The 25,397-nt window shown below is 40.0% G+C and overlaps 1 protein-coding gene across 1 annotated transcript in view; it reads left to right on the forward strand.

Annotated features, from left to right (window-relative positions):
• The window catches only part of TTN (titin), a 273,859-nt gene that overhangs the window by 227,562 nt on the left and 20,900 nt on the right, over positions 1 to 25,397 (forward strand). Inside the window, exons 287-299 of the mRNA XM_019553528.1 lie at positions 71 to 17,176; positions 17,484 to 17,780; positions 17,887 to 18,474; positions 18,564 to 18,866; positions 19,001 to 19,297; positions 20,419 to 20,706; positions 20,805 to 21,104; positions 21,215 to 21,517; positions 21,671 to 21,976; positions 22,087 to 23,853; positions 23,957 to 24,253; positions 24,681 to 24,968; positions 25,063 to 25,362. Coding sequence (XP_019409073.1) covers positions 71 to 17,176; positions 17,484 to 17,780; positions 17,887 to 18,474; positions 18,564 to 18,866; positions 19,001 to 19,297; positions 20,419 to 20,706; positions 20,805 to 21,104; positions 21,215 to 21,517; positions 21,671 to 21,976; positions 22,087 to 23,853; positions 23,957 to 24,253; positions 24,681 to 24,968; positions 25,063 to 25,362 — 22,440 coding nt within the window. The remainder of the gene's footprint in view (positions 1 to 70; positions 17,177 to 17,483; positions 17,781 to 17,886; positions 18,475 to 18,563; positions 18,867 to 19,000; positions 19,298 to 20,418; positions 20,707 to 20,804; positions 21,105 to 21,214; positions 21,518 to 21,670; positions 21,977 to 22,086; positions 23,854 to 23,956; positions 24,254 to 24,680; positions 24,969 to 25,062; positions 25,363 to 25,397) is intronic.

A 25,397-nucleotide genomic window follows, 5' to 3' on the forward strand; every position in this document is an offset into this window, starting at 1 on the left:
TGTTGATATTTGGTTGCCTTTAAAAATTCAGGTTTAAAATAATGTAACTGTATTTATCTTTTTACATTAGATCCACCAGGCCCACCTGCAAACCCAAGAGTGATAGATACTACAAAGACAACTGCTACTTTAACATGGGGCAAGCCTCATTACGATGGTGGACTCGACATCATTGGTTATATAGTAGAGCATCAAAAGGAAGGAGAAGAAGCTTGGGTAAAAGACACAACAGGGACAGCTTTAAGAATCACTGAATTTGTTGTAGCCAATCTCCAGCCAGGAGCCAAATACAATTTTAGAATCACCGCTCTCAATGCTGCAGGTGCTGGTGAACCGGCAATAATTCCAAGCATTGAAATCAAAGACCGTGAAGAAATACCAGACTTTGAATTAGATGCTGAGCTGAGAAGAACACTTGTAGTTAGAGCTGGATTGAGCATTCGAATATTTGTGCCAATTAAAGGTCGGCCAACTCCTGAAGTTACATGGACAAAAGATGACATCTCACTGAGAGGACGTGCCAGCATTGAAAACACAGACTCTTTCACACTCCTGATTATCACAGAGTGTAATCGGTATGATGCAGGAAAATATGTAATGACTCTGGAAAATGCTGCTGGCAAGAAATCTGGGTTTGTAAATGTAAAAGTCTTGGATACACCAGGCCCACCAATAAATCTTAAACCTCGAGAAATATCTAAAGATAACATCACCCTACAATGGGATATGCCTCTCTTAGATGGTGGCTCACGCATAACAAATTACATAGTTGAAAAACGTGAATCAACTCGGAAGGCATATTCCACAGTCACAACCAACTGCCAGAAATGTTCTCTTCGAATCCCTAATTTGGCTGAAGGATGTGAATATTATTTCAGAGTGCTGGCTGAGAATGAGTTTGGGATTGGTGAACCAGCTGAAACTGCAGAACCTGTAAGAGCCTCTGAGGCACCATCACCACCTGAGAGCCTTAATATTATGGACACAACAAGAAACTCTGTTAGCCTTGCTTGGCCAAAGCCAGAACATGACGGTGGTTGTAAGATCACTGGTTACGTAATTGAAGCACAGAAAAAAGGCTCCACCCAATGGACACATATCACAACCGTAAAAGCATTAGAATGTGTAGTGAGGAATTTAACTGAAAATGAAGAATATACTTTCCAGGTGATGGCAGTTAATAGTGCAGGAAGAAGTGATCCAAGAGAGAGCAGACCGGTGGTTGTCAAAGAACAGATGATGCTTCCTGAATTTGACCTCCGTGGTATTTACCAGAAAACTGTCATTGCCAAAGCTGGTGACAATATCAAAATTGAAATCCCTGTCCTTGGTCGTCCAAGGCCAACTGTGACTTGGAAAAAGGAAGACCAGCTGCTTAAACAAACTCAAAGAGTAAACTATGAAAATACTGCAACTGCAACTATACTAAACATCAATGAGTGCACACGAAATGACAGTGGACGATACCCTCTGTCAGCTAAAAATATTGTTGGAGAAGTTAGTGAAGTTATAAGTGTCCAAGTTCATGATATTCCTGGGCCTCCTACTGGACCAATCAAATTTGATGAAATTTCATCTGACTTTGTAACTTTCTCATGGGAACCTCCTCAAAATGATGGAGGGGTGCCAATAAGTAACTATGTTGTTGAAATGCGTCAAACTGATAGTACTACATGGACTGAATTAGCAACTACTGTTATACGTACTATGTTCAAAGCTGCTCGTCTTACTACTGGAGTTGAATATCAGTTCCGTGTTAAAGCTCAAAACAGATATGGAACAGGTCCAGCCATCACTTCAGAGTCTGTAGTTGCTAATTATCCATTTAAAGTTCCTGGGCCTCCAGGTACTCCTCAAGTGATTGCAGTTACAAAAGAAGCAATGACTATTAGCTGGAATGAGCCTGTTACTGATGGTGGAAGCCCAATTCTTGGCTATCATGTTGAAAGAAAAGAAAGAAATAGCATTCTATGGCAAACAGTAAGCAAAGTCTTGGTGTCAGGCAATATCTTTAAATCTACTGGACTTACTGACGGACTTGCATATGAATTCCGTGTTATAGCAGAAAATATGGCTGGCAAAAGTAAACCAAGCAAGCCATCTGAGCCTATGTTTGCTCTGGACCCAATAGATCCACCTGGTAAGCCCATACCGCTCAACATTACAAGACATGCAGTAACACTGAAGTGGACTAAACCAGAATATAATGGGGGTTTCAAGATAACTGGTTATACTGTTGAAAAGAGAGACCTTCCTAATGGTCGTTGGCTAAAAGCTAACTTTAGCAATATACTGGAGACTGAGTTCACTGTAAGTGGTCTGACAGAAGATGCTGCTTATGAATTCCGTGTGATTGCCAGAAATGCTGCTGGTGCAGTCAGTCAGCCGTCTGAGCCATCAGATGCAATAACATGCAGAGATGATATTGAAGCACCAAAAATAATGGTGGATGCTAGATACAAGGATACCATAGTACTAAAAGCAGGTGAAGTTTTCAGGCTTGAGGCTGATGTTTCAGGTCGTCCTCCACCTACTCTGACATGGACAAAAGATGGAAAAGAACTTGAAGACACAGCAAAATTAGAAATAAAAATTGTGGATTTCTCTACTGTCCTCATCAACAAAGATTCTGTGAGAAAAGATGGTGGGGCATATATACTTACTGCTTCTAACCCTGGTGGCTTTGCAAAGCATATATTTCAGGTTAAAGTTCTTGATAGGCCTGGTCCACCAGAGGGTCCTTTAGCCGTAACTGAAGTTACAGAAGAAAAATGTGTACTGTCATGGTTACCACCATTGGATGATGGAGGTGCAAAGATTGACCACTATGTGGTTGAAAAACGTGAAACTAGTAGATTGGCATGGACAAATGTAGCTTCAGAAGTTCCAGTAACTAAACTGAAAGTCACTAAGCTTTTGAAAGGCAATGAATATGTTTTCCGTGTTATGGCTGTTAACAAATATGGAGTTGGTGAGGTCCTGGAATCACAGCCTGTTCTTGCAGTAAATCCGTATGTGCCACCTGATCCACCCAAAACACCTGAAGTTACAGCAATTACAAAAGATTCTATGATTGTCTGCTGGGGACATCCTGATTCTGATGGGGGAAGCCCAATAACCAATTACATTGTAGAACGTCGGGATAGAGGCGGATTACGTTGGGTAAAATGCAACAAACGAGTTGTTACTGATTTACGTTACAAAGTATCTGGACTGACAGAGGGTCATGAGTATGAATACAGAATAATGGCTGAAAATGCTGCTGGAGTTAGTGAACCAAGTCCAACCAGTCAGTTCTACAAAGCCTGTGATACTGTGTTTAAACCTGGTCCACCAGGTAATCCTCGTGTCTTGGACAGCAGTAAGTCTTCAATTACAATAGCTTGGAATAAACCAATATATGACGGTGGCTCAGAAATCACTGGTTACATGGTTGAGACAGCACTGCCTGAAGAGGATGAATGGAAAATAGTAACTCCACCAACAGGATTGAAAGCTACTTCCTTTACCATCACAAATCTCAAAGAAAACCAGGAATATAAAATCCGAATATATGCCATGAACTCTGAAGGTATTGGAGAACCAGCTCTTGTTCCTGGAACACCAAAAGCAGAAGAAAGACTACTACCTCCAGAGATTGAGCTTGATGCAGAACTACGTAAAGTTATCACTATTAGAGCCTGCTGTACTTTAAGACTGTTTGTCCCAATTAAAGGAAGGCCAACACCTGAGGTAAAATGGACAAGAGAACATGGAGAGTCTTTAGATAAAGCTTCTATTGAATCAACAAGTTCTTATACCCTGCTTATTATGGGCAATGTAAATAGATTTGATAGCGGCAAGTATATATTGACTATAGAAAACAGTTCAGGAAGTAAATCAGCATTTGTAAATGTCAGAGTTCTTGATACACCAGGAGCGCCTCAAAATTTGAAAATAAAAGAAGTGACAAAATCATCTGTTACACTCACCTGGGAGCCTCCCCTCATAGATGGTGGTTCTAAAATAAACAACTATATTGTTGAAAAGCGTGAATCAACAAGAAAAGCTTATTCCACTGTTATTGCCAATTGCCACAAGACCAGCTGGAAAGTAGACTCACTGCAGGAAGGCTGCAATTATTATTTCAGAGTCCTAGCTGAAAATGAGTATGGAATAGGTCTTCCAGCTGAAACTTCAGAATCAGTCAGAGTTTCAGAAAGGCCACTTCCCCCAGGGAAAATAACTTTGTTGGATGTGACACGAAATAGCGTATCCTTGTCTTGGGAAAAACCTGAGCATGACGGTGGTAGCAGGATTCTGGGCTACATTGTAGAAATGCAAAGCAAAGGCAGTGAAAAGTGGTCAACTTGTGCTACTGTAAAAGTTACTGAAGCCACTATAACTGGAATGATCCAAGGTGAAGAATATTCTTTCCGTGTTTCAGCTCAGAATGAGAAAGGTATCAGTGATCCTCGGCAACTCGGTATACCAGTTGTGGCAAAAGATCTTGTGATTGCACCAGCTTTCAAACTGCTGTTTACCACTTTCAGTGTTCTAGCGGGCGAGGACCTAAAAGTTGATGTCCCATTTGTCGGTCGGCCCACACCAGCTGTATCATGGTTTAAGGATGATATACCATTAAGGCAGACTACTAGAGTTAATGCAGAAAGCACAGAAAACAACACACTGTTAACAATAAAAGAAGCCTGCAAAGAAGATGTGGGAGCATATTTGGTAAAACTTACAAACTCTGCAGGTGAAGCCACTGAAACCCTTAATATTGTTGTCCTTGATAAACCAGGACCTCCTGGTGGACCAGTAAAGGTAGATGAGGTAACTGCAGATAGTATTACCATATCCTGGGAACCTCCAAAATATGATGGTGGCAGCTCTATCAATAATTATATCGTAGAAAAGCGGGATACTTCCACGACTGTCTGGCAGATGGTGTCAGCTACTGTTGCAAGAACAACCATAAAAGCATGTCGACTAAAGACTGGATGTGAATATCAATTCAGAATTGCAGCTGAGAACAGATATGGAAAGAGTCCCTATCTCACATCAGAGCCTATTGTAGCCCAATATCCATTCAAAGTTCCTGGTCCACCTGGTACACCTTTTGTATCAGCTGTTGGAAAAGACAGCATGGTGGTACAGTGGAATGAACCAGTCATTGATGGTGGTAGCAAGATCATTGGATACCATTTGGAACGCAAAGAAAAAAATAGTATCCTCTGGGTAAAACTGAACAAAACAGCTATTCCTGACACAAAATTTAAGACAACTGGCCTTGAAGAGGGCCTGGAATATGAGTTCAGAGTTTTTGCAGAAAACATAGTTGGAATTGGAAAGGCAAGTAAAGCTTCTGAATGCTATAAAGCATATGACCCTTGTGATCCTCCAGGTCGTCCAGAACCTATAATAGTTACAAGGAACTCAGTAACTCTTCAATGGAAAAAACCTGAATATGATGGTGGAAGCAAAATCACAGGTTACATTGTTGAAAAGAAAGAATTGCCTGATGGCCGCTGGATGAAAGCAAGCTTCACAAATGTCATTGAGACCCAATTTGCAGTAACTGGCCTAGTTGAGAATCAGAGGTATGAGTTCCGGGTCATAGCCCGAAATGCTGCAGGTGTTTTCAGTGAACCATCTGAAAGCTCTGGGGCAATTACAGCCAGAGATGAAGTAGAACCACCTCGTATAAGTATGGACCCAAAATATAAAGAAACTATTATAGTAAATGCTGATGAATCTTTCAAGATTGATGCTGATGTTTATGGGAAACCATTACCTTCAATTCAGTGGTTTAAAGGTGATCATGAGCTGGCAAACACAGCTCGTTTAGAAATAAAAAGTACTGATTTTGCAACAAGCCTCAGTGTAAAAGAAGCTATACGTGTTGATAGTGGTCATTATGTATTGCTGGCAAAGAATGTTGCAGGTGAAAAATCAGTTTCTATTCATGTCAAAGTTCTTGACAGACCTGGGCCACCAGAAGGACCTGTTAATATAACAGGAGTTACTGCAGAAAAATGCATGTTGTCATGGAAGCCTCCACTACAGGATGGTGGCAGTGATATTTCACACTATATTGTAGAAAGAAGAGAAACCAGCCGCTTAGTTTGGACTGTAGTTGACTCCAATGTGCAAACTCTTAGTTGCAAAGTTACCAAACTTTTGGAAGGAAATGAATATGTCTTCCGTATCATGGCTGTAAACAAATATGGTGTCGGTGAACCTCTTGAATCTGAACCAGCATTTGCAAAGAACCCATTTGTAGTACCACTACCACCAAAGGCCCCAGAAGTGTCAGCCATTACTAAGGATTCAATGATTGTTGTTTGGGAAAGACCATCCTCAGATGGTGGTAGTGAAATTCTGGGCTATGTTCTTGAAAAACGAGATAAGGAAGGCATTCGTTGGACCAGATGTAGCAAGCGATTGATTGGTGAACTGAGATACAGAGTGACTGGACTTATCGAAAATCACGATTATGAGTATAGAGTTTCAGCTGAGAATGCTGCTGGTCTTAGTGAACCAAGCCCAACTTCTACTTACTACAGGGCTTGTGATCCTGTTTACAAACCAGGTCCACCTAATAATCCAAGAGTAGTAGATGTTACAAGATCTTCTGTTTTCCTGTCATGGGGCAAGCCAATCTATGATGGTGGTTCTGAAATCCAGGGATACATTGTTGAAAAATGTGATGTAAGTGTTGGTGAGTGGACAATTTGTACTCCACCAACTGGAATCAAGAAAACAAATATGGAAGTAGAAAACTTATTGGAAAAACATGAATACAAGTTCCGTATCTGTGCTGTTAACAAAGTAGGAGTTGGAGAGCATGCTGATGTTCCTGGTTCTGTTATTGTTGAAGAAAAGTTGGAAGCACCAGACCTTGATCTTGACCTAGACTTAAGGAAAATTATAAATGTAAGGGCAGGGGGTTCCTTAAGATTATTTGTTCCCATTAGAGGGCGCCCAACACCTGAGGTGAAATGGGGTAAAATGGATGGTGAGATCAGAGAGACAGCTGTTATTGACTTCACTAGCAGCTTTACTTCTCTTGTTCTTGACAATGTGAACAGATTTGACACTGGAAAATACACTCTTACTTTAGAAAACAGCAGTGGAACGAAGTCTGCTTTTGTCAGTGTAAGAGTCCTGGATACCCCAAGTCCACCTGTTAATCTGAAAATCAAGGAGATCACCAAAGACTCTGTTTCACTTTCATGGGAACCTCCTCTATTGGATGGGGGAGCCAAAATAAAGAATTATATTATTGAAAAGCGTGAAGCAACGAGAAAGGCCTATGCAGCTGTTGTAACTAACTGCCACAAGACTTCATGGAAAATAGACCAACTCCAAGAAGGCTGCAATTACTATTTTAGAATCTCTGCTGAGAATGAATTTGGAATTGGCCTCCCTGCTGAAACCACTGATCCTGTTAAAGTTTCTGAGGTCCCACAACCTCCAGGAAAAATAACAGTGGATGATGTCACAAGAAATAGTGTATCTCTAAGCTGGGCAAAACCTGAACATGACGGTGGCAGCAAAATCATACAATATATTGTGGAAATGCAAGTTAAGGGCAGTGAAAAATGGTCAGAATGTGCACGTGTAAAAGCTCTTGAAGCACATATTGCTAACCTAACACAAGGAGAAGAATATCTATTTAGGGTAATGGCTGTAAATGAAAAGGGCAGGAGTGATCCAAGATCTCTTGCAGTTCCAGTGACTGCCAAAGACTTAGTTATTGAGCCAGATGTAAGACCTGCCTTCCACAGTTATAGTATTCAGGCAGGACAAGATCTTAAAGTAGAAGTACCAATTTTTGGTCGACCCAAGCCAGCTGTTACTTGGACAAAAGATAGCCAACCATTAAAGCAGACAACACGAGTTAATGTTAGTGATTTGCCTGATCTCACTGTCCTAAATATTAAAGAAATTAACAAAGATGACAGTGGCACATATGAAATCAAAGTTGCTAATGTAATTGGGCAAAAGTCAGCAACTGTTGAAATTATAACACTTGACAAGCCTGATCCTCCAAGGGGCCCTGTAAAGTTTGATGAAATAAGTGCTGAAAGCATTACGTTATCATGGAATCCTCCATTATACACAGGCGGCTGCCAAATCACAAACTATATTGTTCATAAGAGAGATACAACAACTACAGTGTGGGAAACTGTTTCAACTACTATTGCAAGAACTACCTTAAAGGTGACTAAACTGAAAACTGGTTCAGAGTATCAGTTTAGAATATTTGCTGAAAACAGGTATGGACAGAGCTTTGCCTTGGAATCTGAACCGGTTGTAGCTCAATACCCCTATAAAGAACCAGGTCCTCCAGGCACACCATTTGTAACAGGCATTACAAAAGACTCTATGGTTGTACAGTGGCATGAACCAATTAATGATGGTGGTAGTAAAGTTTTAGGTTATCATCTTGAAAGAAAGGAGAAAAACAGCATTTTATGGACAAAAGTAAACAAGACTATTATTCAGGACACACATTTTAAGACAACTAACCTTGAAGAAGGCATTGAATATGAATTCAGGGTTTCTGCAGAGAATATTGTTGGTGTAGGCAAAGCAAGCAAAGTTTCAGAGTGCTATTTTGCCCGAGACCCCTGTGATCCCCCAGGATGCCCAGAACCCATAATTGTTAAACGAAGTTCAATTACTCTGCAGTGGACCAAACCAGAATATGATGGTGGTAGCAAGATTACTGGTTATAGTGTAGAGAAACGTGACTTACCTGAAGGTCGCTGGATGAAAGCTAGTTTCACAAATATTATTGAAACTCAGTTCACTGTGACAGGACTAACTGAAGACCAAAGATATGAATTTAGAGTCATTGCAAAGAATGCTGCGGGTGCAATAAGCAAACCCTCTGACAGCACAGGACCAATAACAGCAAAGGATGAGGTTGAACTTCCAAGAATCTCAATGGATCCAAAATATAAAGAGGCAATAGTTGTAAATGCTGGAGAGACGTTCAGACTTGAGGCTGATGTTCATGGAAAGCCACTACCTACCATTAAATGGTATAAAGGTGATAAAGAGCTTGAAGAAACTGCTAGATGTGAAATAAAAAACACAGACTTCAAGGCATTAGTTGTTGTAAAAGATGCTATTAGAGTTGATGGTGGACAGTACATCTTAGAGGCCTCTAACATTGCAGGAACAAAGAGAGTGCCAGTAATTGTAAAAGTGCTGGACAGACCAGGACCCCCAGAAGGCCCAATTCAAGTTACTGGAGTTACATCAGAGAAATGTTCATTGGCATGGTCTCCACCACTCCATGATGGTGGCAGTGACATTTCTCACTACATCGTAGAGAAGAGAGAAACTAGCCGTCTTGCTTGGACTGTTGCTTCTTCAGATGTTGTAGCAACAATGGTAAAAGTAACAAAACTTTTGGAAGGAAATGAGTATATTTTCCGTGTAATGGCAGTTAACAAATATGGTGTTGGTGAGCCTCTAGAGTCTGTTCCAGTGCTGATAAAAAATCCATATGTGGTACCTGGTCCACCAAAAGCTCTAGAAATTGCCAACATCACAAAGGATTCTATGACGGTCTGCTGGAGCCGTCCAGATAGTGATGGAGGCAGTGAAATTATTGGCTACATCATAGAAAAGAGAGATAGAGCTGGCATCAGATGGATAAAATGCAATAAACGCCAGACTACAGATTTGAGATTAAGGGTCACTGGGCTAACAGAAGACCATGAGTATGAATTCCGAGTATCTGCTGAAAATGCTGCTGGAGTTGGTGAACCAAGCCAGGTTTCTCCTTATTTCAAAGCTTGTGATCCTGTGTTCAAACCTGGTCCGCCTACTAATGCTCATATTCTGGATACCACTAAAAATTCAATTACAGTTGGTTGGGGTAAGCCCATTTATGATGGTGGTAGTGAAATCCTGGGATACATTGTGGAGATCTGTAAAGCAGATGAAGAGGAATGGTCACTAGTCACTCCACAGACAGGGCTGCGTATCACTCGATTTGAAATTGGAAAACTTATTGAACATCAGGAATATAAAATAAGGGTATGTGCCCTCAATAAAGTTGGTGTTGGAGAAGCTGCATCAGTTCCAGGTACTGTTAAGCCAGAAGACAAAGTAGAAGCTCCTGAACTTACTATTGATTCAGAACTTAGGAAAGGAATAGTGGTTAGAGCTGGCGGATCTGCTAGGATTCACATACTATTCAGAGGGCGTCCAACACCTGAAATAACCTGGTCCCGAGAAGAAGGTGAATTTACAGATAAGGTTCAAATTGATAAAGGCATAAACTACACACAGCTATCAATAGATAACTGTGACAGAAATGATGCTGGAAAGTATATTCTGAAATTGGAGAACAGTGGTGGCTCTAAGTCTGCATTTGTTACTGTAAAAGTGCTTGACACACCAGGACCACCACAAAATTTAGTTGTAAAAGATGTAAAGAAAAATTCTGCAGTACTATCTTGGGAACCACCCATTAATGATGGTGGAGCAAAGATAAAGAATTATGTGATTGACAAACGTGAGTCAACCAGAAAGGCATTTGCAAATGTGACTGCTAAATGCGGCAAAACAAGCTTTAAAGTTGAAAATCTTGTAGAAGGAGGAATCTATTACTTCAGAGTTATGGCTGAAAATGAATTTGGAATTGGTGTTCCAGCTGAAACTGTGGATGCAGTCAAAGCTTCAGAACCGCCTTTGCCTCCTGGGAAAGTAACACTCAGTGATGTGACTCAGACAAGTGTATCACTTATCTGGGAAAAACCTGAACATGATGGAGGTAGCAGGATTTTGGGTTACATAGTTGAAATGCAGCCTAAAGGAATAGAAAAATGGAGTGGTGTTGCTGAGACCAAAGTGTGCAATGTAGTTGTGACTGGTTTGAGTTCAGGACAGGAATATCAGTTCCGTGTGATGGCGTACAATGAAAAAGGCAAGAGTGATCCCAGAGCACTTGCAGTTCCTGTGATAGCTAAAGATTTGACAATTGAACCAAGTTTCAAACTGATGTTTAATACATATAATGTCCAAGCTGGAGAAGATCTTAAGATAGAAGTACCATTTATAGGCCGACCCAAACCTACTATTACTTGGAAGAAGGATGAGCAGCCACTTAAACAGACAACCAGGTTAAATGTTCAGGATACACCAACATCAACTATCTTACATATTAAAGAAAGCAACAAGGATGACTTCGGCAAATATACAGTAACAGCATCAAACACAGCAGGCACAGCCACAGAACATCTGAGCATAGTTGTACTAGAAAAGCCTAGCCCACCACGAGGACCTGTCCGCTTTGATGAAGTTAGCTCAGACTTCGTTGTTTTATCATGGGATGTACCAGATTATACTGGTGGCTGCCAGATAACCAACTATGTAGTAGAGAAACGTGACACAACCACCACTACCTGGAACATTGTATCAGCAACAGTTGCAAGAACAACAATCAAAGCAACAAAACTTAAAACAGGTTCTGAATACCAGTTCAGAATTTCTGCTGAAAACAGATATGGAAGAAGTGCTCCTTTGGATTCTAAACTAGTGGTTGTGCAGTACCCTTACAAGGTACCTGGGCCACCTGGAACTCCATTTGTAACAACAACTTCTAAGGACCATATGATTGTGCAGTGGCATGAACCAGTTAATGATGGAGGAAGCAAGGTTCTTGGCTACCATCTTGAACGTAAAGATAAAAACAGCATTCTTTGGACAAAATTGAACAGATCTCTCATTCCAGATACCAAATTTAAAACAGATGGCCTTGAAGAAGGTCTTGAATATGAGTTTAGAGTTTCTGCCGAGAACATTGTTGGCATAGGTAAAGTTAGCAAAGTATCAGAACTGTATGTTGCCCGGGATCCATGTGACCCACCTGGTCGTCCAGAGGCCATTGTTATTACAAGAAATTATGTCACACTAAAGTGGAAAAAACCTGAGTATGATGGTGGTAGCAAAATAACTGGATATCTTGTAGAGAAGAAGGAACTGCCTGATGGTCGTTGGATGAAAGCCAGCTTTACAAATGTATTAGAAACAGAATTTACAGTAACTGGCCTTGTTGAAGATCAAAGATATGAATTTAGAGTAATTGCAAGAAATGCAGCTGGTAATTTCAGTGAACCATCTGAAAGCACTGGGCCAATTACTGCTAGAGATGAAATTGAAGCACCAAAAGCTTCACTGGATCCAAAATATAAAGATGTCATTGTTGTTCATGCTGGAGAAACCTTTGCTCTTGAAGCTGACATCCATGGTAAACCAATTCCTGACATTACATGGTCAAAAGATGGAAAAGACCTTGAAGAAGCAACTGCAAGAATGGAAATTAAATCTAGCATACAAAGAACAACTCTCACTGTCAAAGACTGTGTAAGAATTGATGGTGGTCGCTATTCACTTAATCTCAGCAATGTAGGTGGTACAATATCTATACCAATTACTGTGAAAGTACTTGATAGACCAGGACCTCCAGAAGGTCCTCTGAAGGTTACAGGTGTCACTGCAGAAAAATGTTACTTGGCATGGGCTCCACCTTTACATGATGGTGGTTCCAGTATCTCCCATTACATCATTGAGAAGAGAGAAACAAGCAGGCTTTCATGGACACAAGTAGCAACTGATGTGCAAGCACTTAACCACAAAGTAACCAGACTTCTTACAGGCAATGAGTACATTTTCCATGTCATGGCTGTGAACAAATATGGAATTGGAGAACCACTAGAATCAGAGCCCATTATGGCTTGTAATCCCTACAAACCTCCAGGTCCTCCTTCAACACCCGAAGTTTCAGCAATCACAAAAGATTCTATGGTTGTAACATGGGGTCGTCCTGTAGACAATGGTGGAGCTGAAATTGAAGGTTACATACTTGAAAAGCGAGATAAAGATGGCATCCGATGGACCAAGTGCAATAAGAAACGATTAACAGATTTGCGGTTCAGGGTAACTGGACTTACAGATGGCCATTTCTATGAATTTAGAGTTTCTGCTGAAAATGCAGCTGGTGTAGGTGAACCAAGTGAGCCATCCATTTTCTATCGTGCATGTGATGCATTGTATCCTCCTGGCCCACCAAATAATCCAAAGGTAACAGATACTTCCAGGTCATCCGTTTCTCTTGCATGGAGCAAGCCCATTTATGATGGCGGTGCTCCTGTTAAAGGGTATGTTGTAGAAGTAAAGGAAGCATCTGCTGATGAATGGAGAGTTTGTACACCACCAACAGGACTACAAGGAAAACAGTTTACTGTAACAAATCTTAAAGAGAACAATGAATACAACTTCCGCATCTGTGCAATCAACTCAGAAGGAGTTGGGGAGCCTGCAACTATACCTGGTACAATCATTGCTGCTGACAAAATTGAACCTCCTGAAATTGAACTTGATGCAGATCTCAGAAAAGTTGTTACTGTACGAGCTAGTGGTACATTGCGTCTTTTTGTCACCATCAAAGGAAGACCAGAACCTGAAGTCAAATGGGAAAAAGCAGAAGGCACTCTGAGTGACAGAGCTCAGATTGAAGTTACTAGTTCATATACAATGCTGGTCATTGATAATGTAAACAGATTTGACAGTGGAAGATACAATCTCACTTTAGAAAATAATAGTGGTAAAAAATCAGCTTTTGTTAATGTCAGAGTGCTTGATACACCAAGCGCACCTGTTAATTTGACAATCAGGGATGTGAAGAAAGATTCCGTAACACTGGCCTGGGAGCCACCACTTATTGATGGTGGAGCTAAAATCACAAACTATGTTGTTGAAAAGCGGGAATCCACAAGAAAAGCATATGCCACTGTTACAAATAACTGCACTAAAAATGCCTTCAAGATTGATCAGCTACAGGAAGGATGTTCTTACTACTTCCGGGTTTTGGCTGCAAATGAATTTGGGATTGGCTTGCCAGCAGAAACAGCTGAGCCAATTAAGGCTTCTGAACCACCTTATCCACCTGGAAAAGTAACTCTTGTAGATGTGACTCGCAACACTGCTACAATTACATGGGAAAAACCAGAAACTGATGGCGGCAGTAAAATTACTGGTTATTTAGTGGAAATGCAAACTAAAGGAAGTGAAAAATGGAGCACATGTACCCAAGTTAAGACTCTAGAAGCAACAATAACAGGCTTAAGTATGGGAGAGGAATATACTTTCAGAGTGATTGCTGTTAATGAAAAAGGAAAAAGTGATCCAAGGCAACTGGGAGTCCCAGTAATTGCAAAAGATATTGAAATCAAGCCTTCTGCAGAACTTCTTTTCAATACTTTCAGTGTTAAAGCTGGAGATGATCTTAAGATTGACGTGCCAATCAGAGGAAGGCCCCTTCCAAGTGTAAACTGGAAAAAAGATGGACAACCCTTAAGAGAGACAACTAGAGTAAACGTTCAAACATCAAAGTCTTCAACATTACTGTTCATCAAAGAAGCATCACGTGAAGATGTTGGAAATTATGAATTATGTCTTTCAAATAGTGCTGGAACAACAACTGATTCTATCACTGTAATTGTTCTTGATAGACCAGGACCACCAACTGCTATACATATTGATAAAGTTAGTGCTGATAACATAACCATATCTTGGAAGCCTCCAGAGTATGATGGTGGTTGTAATATTAGCAATTATATTGTGGAGAAACGAGAAACTTCCACAACAACATGGGATGTAGTATCTGCAGCAGTTGCAAGAACATCAATTAAAGTAGCTCGTCTAACCACAGGGTCTGAATATCAATTCCGTGTTTGTGCAGAAAACCGCTATGGTAAGAGTACCTATGCTGAGTCTCCCTCTGTTGTTGCAGAGTATCCATTTAAGCCACCTGGACCACCAGGAACTCCTCAAGTAACACATGCAACAAAAGCTTTCATGTTTGTAAGTTGGCAGGAACCAGTTAATGATGGAGGTAGTAAAATACTTGGATATCATTTAGAGCGTAAAGAAAGAAGCAGTATTCTGTGGACAAAAGTAAACAAAAGCCTTATATCTGACACGCAAATGAAGGTCACCGGCCTTGAAGAAGGACTGATGTATGAGTATCGCATATATGCTGAAAATATTGCTGGAATAGGTAAATGCAGTAAATCTTGTGAGCCAGTTGCTGCAAGAGACCCATGTGATCCTCCTGGTCAACCAGAAGTCACTAATATTACTAGAAAATGTGTATCACTGAAATGGGCTAAACCAGAATATGATGGTGGAGCTAAGATCACAGGATATATTATTGAGTGCAGAGAACTACCAGATGGACGTTGGCTAAAGTGTAATTTTACTAATATACAAGAAACTTTCTTTGATGTGACTGGACTTACAGAAGACCAACGCTATGAATTCCATGTTATTGCAAAGAATGCTGCTGGACTCTTTAGTGAGCCATCAGAATCAACTGGGCCTGTAACTGTAAAAGATGATGTTGAAACTCCAAGAATCATGATGGATGTCAAATTCAGGGATGTTGTTGTTGTTAAAGCTGGAGAAGTCCTTAAAATCAATGCTGATATTGCTGGACGGCCTTTACCAGTTGTTTCATGGACAAAAGATGGCAAAGATATTGAAGAGAAAGCAAGAGTTGAAGTTGTCTCAACAGATAATACTACTACAATAACTGTAAAAGATTGCATTCGACGTGATTCAGGTCAGTATGTATTAACACTACAAAATGTTGCAGGAACAAGATCACTGGCTGTTAACTGCAAAGTGCTTGATAGACCTGGACCACCTGCAGGCCCATTAGAAATAACTGGCCTCACTGCTGAGAAGTGTCACCTGTCATGGGCACCACCCCAAGAAAATGGAGGTGCAGATATTGATTATTATACTGTAGAAAAACGTGAGACCAGCAGACTTGCATGGACACTTTGTGAAAGAGAACTTAGAACAACATCTTGTAAAGTGACCAGACTACTTAAAGGTAATGAATACATCTTTAGAGTTATGGCAGTTAACAAATATGGTGTTGGTGAATCTATGGAAAGTGTTGCAGTCAAGGCTCTAGATCCATTTACAGTTCCAAGTCCACCTAAATCTTTGGAAATCACCAGTGTGACGAAGGATTCTATGACACTGTGCTGGGCAAGGCCTGATAGTGATGGTGGTAATGAGATCTCTGGATATGTAATTGAAAGACGCGAGAAAAATAGTCTGAGATGGATCCGTGTAAACAAAAAACCTGTTTATGATCTAAGAGTGAAATCATCAGGTCTTCGGGAAGGGTGTGAATATGAGTATCGGGTTTATGCTGAAAATGCTGGTGGTCTCAGTCTTCCAAGTGAAACTTCACCATTGATTCGAGCGGAAGATCCAGTTTTCTTACCATCCCCCCCATCTAAACCTAAGATTGTGGATTCAACAAAATCAAATATAACCATTGGATGGACGAAGCCATTATTTGATGGAGGTGCCCCTGTTACCGGATATATAGTTGAATACAAGAAGACTGATGAAACTGACTGGTCAACTGCTATTCAAAACCTGAAAGGCACAGAATACACTGTAACTGGACTAACATCAGGGTCTGAATATGTCTTTAGAGTAAGATCTACTAACAAAGTTGGTGATAGTGATCCAAGTGACATCTCAGAACCTCAAGTAGCAAAGGAAAGAGAAGAAGAGCCTGCCTTTGATATTGACAATGAAATGCGAAAGACTTTAATTGTAAAGGCAGGTGGATCATTTACAATGACTGTACCTTTCAGAGGAAAACCAGTACCAAATGTGATGTGGAGTAAACCAGATACTGATCTTCATTCACGAGCAAGTATTGATACTTCAGATCATTCCACATCTCTTACCATTGAAAAAGCAACAAGAAATGATTCTGGAAAATATACATTAACTTTACAAAATGTCTTGAATACTGCTACATTGACATTAGTTGTCAAAGTTCTTGACTCCCCTGGCCCACCATCTAATATTTCTGTAAAAGATGTAACAAAAGAATCTGCTGTGTTATTTTGGGATGCTCCTGAAAATGATGGTGGAGCTCCCGTGAAGAACTACCATATTGAGAAACGAGAAGCTAGCAAGAAAGCTTGGGTCACAGTAACTAACAACTGTCATCGCCTTTCCTACAAAATTACCCATCTGCAAGAGGGAGCCATTTACTACTTTAGAGTCTCTGGAGAAAATGAATTTGGTGTTGGAGTTCCCATTAAGACCAAAGAAGGCGTTAAAATAACAGGTGGGTTTTAATTAAAAAAATACTTGGCTTACAAATTATACATGCATGAATTACTTGAAATAATTTTTTATTAACTATAAATTGTTAATCTTTACATGTGACCAAAGATAAGCCTGGGGCTGTAAAGACAGCCATTAAGAGTTTGCATTCTTAATATTGTATTGTAATTGTATAACATTACTGTTGCATGTATCTCTAACATACACATCATTTAAAATATTTGGTTCTCTCAATTCAAGTGATGTAAGCTAAAATAAGAAGAAAATGTATGCTATACTGATGATCCTATTACATTTTTTTTCTCTAGAAAAACCAAGCCCACCAGAAAAACTTGGAGTAACAAGCGTCACTAAGGATAGTGTTTCTCTTTCATGGCTGAAACCAGAACATGATGGTGGAAGCAGAATTATAAGCTACCTCGTTGAAGCTCTTGAGAAAGGACAGCAAAAATGGGTTAAATGTGCTGTTGTAAAGACAACTCACCATGTTATCCATGGGCTTAAAGAAAATGTTGACTATTTCTTCAGAGTATGTGCAGAAAATCAAGCTGGTTTAAGTGATCCCAAAGAACTCCTGCTCCCTGTTACAGTTAAAGATCAACTGGGTATGCCTGCTAACATTAAAAAACATGTTAACATGTTTACATCCATTACATCAGATATATTATTTTAAAAAATAACAATTTTAATGTTTTGTCTTTTTTTCCCCAGAATCTCCTGAGGTTGACATGAAGGGATTCCCACATAATACTGTGTATGTTAGAGCAGGATCAAATTTGAAGGTTGAAATCCCAATTTCTGGAAAACCATTGCCAAAGGTGACATTATCCAGAGATGGCATTCCAATCAAGCCAACCATGAGATTTAATACAGAAACCACAGCAGAAAGTCTCATCATTAACCTAAAAGAAAGTGTGGCTACTGATACTGGAAGATATGACATCACTGCTGCCAACTCTAGTGGAACCACTAAATCTTTCATTAACATTATCGTGTTAGACAGACCAGGTCCTCCAGTTGGTCCTGTTATCATAAGTGATATCACTGAAGAGAGTGTAATTCTCAACTGGCAGCCACCACATTATGATGGTGGGAGTCAAGTTACCAACTATATTATACTGAAAAGAGAAACAAGTACTGCTGCTTGGTCTGAGGTGTCTGCAACGGTTGCTAGAACTGTTATTAAAGTCATGAAGCTAACAACTGGAGAAGAATACCAATTCCGGATCAAAGCTGAAAACCGCTTTGGAATCAGTGACCACATTGATTCACAATGTGTAGTTGTTAAGCTTCCATACAGTAAGTAATCAGTTTATCACATAACTATTTGTTATGATTTGTTTCTGAATTTTGTAAATTATTAACTGGTTGTTTTATTAATGTCTTAGCAACCCCTGGACCACCTTCTACACCATGGGTCTCTCATGTTACCCGAGAGAGCATTACTGTTGGATGGCATGAACCAGTCAGTAATGGTGGCAGCCCAGTCTTTGGTTATCATTTAGAGATGAAGGACAGGAACAGTATTTTATGGCAGAAGGCTAACAAGACCCTTATTCGCACAACTCACTTCAAAGTTACCACTATCAGTGCTGGACTCATCTATGAGTTTAGGGTTTATGCAGAAAATTCAGCTGGCATTGGAAAAGCAAGCCACCCTTCTGATCCAGTTCTTGCAATTGATGCTTGTGGTATGTATTTGGTAATAAGTATATCTATCCATTTGTTTAAAGTAATGCTTCTACCACAATATTCCTTTTGTATAATAAGCTAGTATGCTGTTCTAGTACTGTTGTTATTAACATCGTTGTGTTTCTCACTATAGAATCACCAAGAAATGTCCGTGTGTCAGATGTTTCCAAAACGTCTGTCAATCTCTCCTGGAAGAAACCAGCCTATGATGGTGGGAGCAAGATTACTGGATACATTGTTGAGAAACGTGATCTTCCAAATGGCAGATGGACAAAAGCAAGTTTCACCAATGTCATTGAGACTCAATTCACTGTATCTGGTCTGACGCAAAATTCTCAGTATGAATTCCGTGTCTTTGCTAAGAATGCTGTGGGTTCCGTTAGCAATCCATCAGATGTTGTAGGCCCAATCACATGTGTTGATACTTACGGTAAGAGATTTGCTATTTCTCTTCCAATGCTATTTTCTGATACTTCAGGAATTAAATATTGTATTGTTTCATGTAACCCCACTTTGAATTGTGTACTTTAGAAAAATGGCACTTACAAATTAGAGGGATAATTTAGTGATTTGAGGACTTTTCTTGCATTATCTACTGTCTCCCGGGCAAGATTAAAATTTTGCCAGACCTCACCGAGACCTTCATCTGTATGCATACTTTTAGTTCTTACTGTGTTTAGCCCATTTAGACAAGATCATAGCAAGTAAGACTCTTTTTGCTGTTCTCCAGCTGTAAAAGACCTCTTAGCAACAGAGATTTGCTCAGTATGGCTGCATCCAGACGAGCACAGCCGTGCCATGTGGCACCACATACTGCACATTTAGGTGTTCCCAGCAGCAGGGGGAGAGGAGGCAGTGGTTTCTGCCCCCCCGAGATCGTGCATGGGAAAAGGTGGGGGGAAGGCACACATGACAGCAGCGCACACCACCCAAAACTGGAGCCAGAGCCATGCTCAAGCTGCCAGCCAGGCTTCCAGATGCAGGGGCACCATGGCTGCAGCTTCCCCAGCCCCCAGGACCTCAGGTAAAGCTTCTGAGTCCAGCACAATTACTGTCCCCAGCCTCCCCTACCACACCTGGGGTAACCTGCCATGCATCACCTGCCATGGCACATGCATTCCCTGGTGACAAGTAGCAGCAAGATGTGTTGCTGCTACTTGTCTCTGGGGAACCAGACATCTATGCTCATCTGGACATGGCCTATTTGTCCAAAATGACCCCTTCTCAAAGTATGTGCCATTTTCTCTGTGCCAGTTTCCCACCTACCTGAAAGTGTCCCCAACAGAAATGGCGTTTTAGTAGTAATATTATACATAAATTAATTTGCAAAGGTTTTGAGATATTTTAGACTGAAACATGCTCTGTAGATAATACATTTTTCTATAAGCATACCTAATATACTTAACATGTTAGTCTGCAGGGCCTTTTATATGTGTATGTAGCTTATATTACTACTACTATTTTGATTCTTTATTTAATAAAAGCATTGCTAGCTTTGGAAACCACTGAGGGATTTGAAATGTTTCATTCTTTTTGATTAATTTATTTAAGGTGCACCTGAGATTGATGTGCCACCAGAATACACAGATGTAGTGAAATACAAAGCAGGCACGTCAGTTAAGCTGAAATTTGGCATCTCAGGAAAACCTATACCTACAATTGAATGGTTCAAAGATGGCAAAGAGATCCAGACCAGTGCACAAGTGTCTATTGAAAACACAACAGAATTTGCATCTGTACTCATCAAAGATGCAACTCGAATTAACAGTGGAGTCTATGAATTAAAATTAAAGAATGCTATAGGTTCAGCATCAGCCCACGTTAGAGTGCAGATCCTTGGTAAGTACTGAACTAGTTTAATTATGTTATTCTCATGAACTAAAATTAGTGATATGTATTACATATTTTACATATTACCTTTCTTCCACTTGCAACAGATAAACCGGGACCTCCTGGTGGGTCTATACAGTTTAAGACAGTCACTGCTGAAAAGATTACAATCATGTGGGAACCTCCAACAGATGATGGTGGTGCATCTGTAACACACTATGTTGTTGAAAAACGTGAGACAAGCCGGGTGGTATGGTCTTTAATTTCTGAAAAACTAGAGGAATGTATCATCACTACTACAAAGCTCATCAAAGGAAATGAATATGTATTCCGAGTCCGAGCTGTGAACAAGTTTGGGATTGGTGATCCACTGGAATCTTACCCGGTTATAGCTAAAAATGCATTTGGTAAGAAACGTGTACATTAATACAACTGGACAGTACCAAGTATTTCATTTTTAATAGACCTTTAGCTGTTATCATTTTTCTTATACACATGTACTTCGTTTTAAACACAGTTACGCCTGGACCACCTGGTGTACCAGAGGTCACCATGATAACCAAACATTCCATGACTGTTGTCTGGAGCAGGCCAACTGTCAATGGAGGAAGTGAAGTAACTGGATATTATCTTGAGAAACGTGACAAAAAGAGCCTCAGTTGGTTCAAGGTGGCTAAAGAAACCATCCGTGACACCAGACAGAAAGTAACAGGACTAACTGAAAACAATGAATATCATTTCCGAGTTTGTGCTGTCAATGCAGCTGGACAAGGTCCATTCTCTGAAGCTTCTGACTTCTACAGAGCTGCAGATCCTATTGGTAAGAAATCAGTTACAGTGGATCTAATCAATTAACAAGGGAAAAGGGAAGATTTCCACAGGATTGCATGGAAGTAACCAAAGATTTTGGGTTTGGTTTTGATTATGAATGCAAAAATAGGTTTTACAAGTTATTTTTTCCTATTATTTACAGACAAACCAGGACCCCCAACTAAGCTAAAGGTTGCAGACACCACTAAAACATCTGTCACCCTTAGCTGGATTAAGCCTGCCTATGATGGAGGAAGTGCTATTACCAGCTATACAGTGGAGAAGAGGGAAAGAGAAGAAGAAGAATGGGCTGTAGTCAGTGCTAAGGGAGAAGTGAGAACAACTGAGTATGTTGTAGCCCATCTTGAGCCTGGAGTCAACTACTATTTCCGGGTGTCTGCTATAAATTGTGCTGGACAGGGAGAGCCTATTGAAATGACAGAACCTGTTCAAGCTAAGGACATACTTGGTATAATACCTTCAAATGATTTTTTAAATTTTGATTATTGATTTTCAGTATTTGGGTATTTTGGTTTCCAAATATTTATTATTAATTTTATTTACCTTTTATTTCTGCAGTGGAGCCAGAGATTGACCTAGATGTTGCTCTTAGAACTTCCATTGTAGCTAAAGCAGGCGAAGATGTAGAAATAATGATTCCATTCAAAGGAAGACCTCCCCCAACTGTCACATGGAGAAAAGGTGAAAAGAATCTTGGAATCGATGAAAGATATAACATCCAGAACACAGAATCATCTACATTACTTACAATTTCTCAAGTTACCAGGAATGATACTGGAAAATATGTTCTCACAATTGAGAATGGAGTTGGTGAACCAAAATCTTCATTCGTGAACGTTAAAGTCCTTGACACACCATCAGCCTGCCAGAAACTGCAGCTTAAACATGTTTCTCGTGGCACTGTTACACTAATATGGGAGCCACCACTCATTAATGGCGGTTCTGAAATAACAAATTATGTCATCGAAAAAAGAGATGCCACCAAGAGAGCCTGGTCTACTGTAACAGCAAAGTGTTCTCATATAACATTTAAGATAACTGACCTATCAGAGAAGACTGCATACTTCTTCCGAGTTCTTGCAGAAAATGAAATTGGATTGGGTGAGCCTTGTGAGACTGCAGAACCAGTGAAAGCTGCAGAAGTACCTGGACCTGTAAAGGATTTGGCCATGAAAGATTCTGCAAAGACTTCTGTTACTTTGCAGTGGAGCAAACCCGACTTTGATGGTGGGAGCATTATATCAGACTATGTTATTGAAAAGAAGACAACGGAAGAAAAAGAATGGTCACATGCAGGCATAAGTAAGGCATGTGAATTTCAGGTTGAAAAACTTAAGGAGCTTTCTGTCATGGAATTTAGAGTATTTGCTAAAAATGAAAAAGGCATGAGTGATGGTGTTACAGTTGGACCCATAACAGTGAAAGACTATGTAATAACACCTGAGGCTGACCTGTCTGATATCCCTGGTGGAAAAATTGCTGTAAAAATTGGGCATAATTTGCACATAGACTTGGCTTATAAAGGTAAACCCAAACCGACTATGAGCTGGCTGAAGGACAACATTCCTCTTAAAGAAACTGAACAGATTCGCTTCAAGAAAACTGAAAACAAAATAACTTTAAGCATTAAGAATGTGAAAAAAGAGTATGGTGGAAAATACACTTTAATTCTGGATAATTCAGTCTGCAGAAAATCATTTCCAATCACAGTCATAACTCTTGGTCCTCCATCTAAGCCAAAAGGACCTATAAGACTAGATGAAATAAAGGCAGACAGTGTCATTATGTCCTGGGAACCTCCTGAAGATGATGGAGGAGGAGAAATTACCGGCTACAGTATTGAGAAGAGAGAGACTTCACAAACTAATTGGAAGATGGTATGTTCTAGTGTTTCTAGAACAACATTCAAAATTCCAAATCTAGTTAAAGACATAGAATATCAGTTCAGAGTTCGTGCAGAAAATCGATATGGAGTAAGTCCACCACTTGTTTCAGCTGACGTTATAGCAAAACACCAGTTTAGACCACCAGGTCCACCAGGAAAACCTGTTGTATACAATGTAACTGCAGATGGAATGACAATTTCTTGGGATGCTCCAGTTTATGATGGAGGTTCAGAAATTATAGGATATCATGTTGAAAAGAAAGAAAGAAACAGCATTTTGTGGCAGAAAGCTAATACTGCATTAATATCTGGTAGAGAATACAGAATCACTGGACTGACTGAGGGCTTGGATTACCAATTCCGTGTTTATGCTGAAAACTCAGCTGGTCTAAGCCCAGTTAGTGACACAAGCAAATTTACCTTGGCTGTATCTCCAGTAGGTAAGTGAAACTTCACAAAATAAATATTTGTGCATGGAGTATGGTAAGCCATTATACTAACGTATAATGAAAATAAACCTGCGTGTAATTATTTTCCTTTTAGACCCACCTGGCACTCCTGATTATATTGATATCACCAGGGAAACTGTCACTCTTAAATGGACTCCACCACTGCGTGATGGAGGCAGTAAAATTGTGGCCTACTGCATTGAGAAACGGCAAGGAAGTGAAGATCGCTGGCTCAGATGCAACTTTACCGATATCAGTGAATGCCAATATACAGTTACAGGACTCAGTTCAGGTGACAGATATGAGTTCAGAGTGATTGCAAGAAATGCTGTTGGAACAGTGAGTCCACCTTCACAGTCTTCAGGCTATATCATGACCAGAGATGAAAGTGGTAAGCATTACTTATTAATATTTCATTGTGCATTTTTATGTACAGTGGGTTTCTAAACCAGCTAAACCACCTAGGTGGCATATCCCAGACTATATGGGATATATAGGCTGCTTACTGGAGAAGTTATGTATAGCTGTTCTTCCAGTAACAGTAGGCTTTAACCAAGTGCTTGGAGGGGTGGAACACAGTTATATCTGAAACCAAGGACTTGGAAGTTAACATTTAAGGTAAAACAAGAATCTTTCTTTTATACAACCTGTGATGATGTTTTTTGCCTCCTATTACTGTATTTGTGACAGTTAAAATTACAGAGCAGTTAAAATTACAGAACTGGAATTATTATAATGTATGTGGGAGGGAGTGTATGCGTGCACATATAAATGACTGAATATATAAAATGTATATACTTTATTCTGCCTTTTTTTAGTTGCTCCAACAATTGAGTTTGGTGCAGTGCACTTTGAAGGTCTTACTGTTAAGGCTGGAGAGAGCATTAGAATCAAAGCTATGATCAAAGGTCGCCCAGTACCTCAAGTGACTTGGCTTAAGGATGGAAAAGAACTTGATAAGAGGCTCAATATTGAAGTAACTACTGCTATTGGACACAGTACTATCTTTGCCAGAGATGCCAGTCGGGATCATCGTGGTATATATACAGTAGAAGCTAAAAATGCCTCAGGCACCAAACGAGAAGATATTACAATCAGAGTCCAAGGTACTTTATAAACACTTTTAGTAAACTCTTCTTAAATAATAGTGACATTCTAAATAGCAGCAGGTTATAACACACTAATACTTTAATATTACAGATACACCAGGGAAAGTTGGAGGACCAATACGATTCACAAATATTACTGGAGAGAAAATGACATTATGGTGGGAGCCTCCAGCTAACGATGGTTGTGCTACTATTACCCACTATGTGATTGAAAAACGTGAAACCAGCAGGATTGCATGGGCATTAGTTGAAGATAAATGCGAAGCCTGTAGTTACACTGCACTTAAATTAATTAAGGGCAATGAATACCAGTTCCGTGTCTCTGCAGCAAACAGGTTTGGTGTTGGCAGGCCACTGGAATCTGATCCAGTTATAGCGCAAATACCTTACAGTACGTGTCATTCTTATTTAATAAAAATAACTAGT

This window comes from Crocodylus porosus, unplaced genomic scaffold (genome assembly GCF_001723895.1).
Source record: "Crocodylus porosus isolate Cpor-Errol unplaced genomic scaffold, CroPor_comp1, whole genome shotgun sequence".
Taxonomy (NCBI): domain Eukaryota; kingdom Metazoa; phylum Chordata; order Crocodylia; family Crocodylidae; genus Crocodylus; species Crocodylus porosus.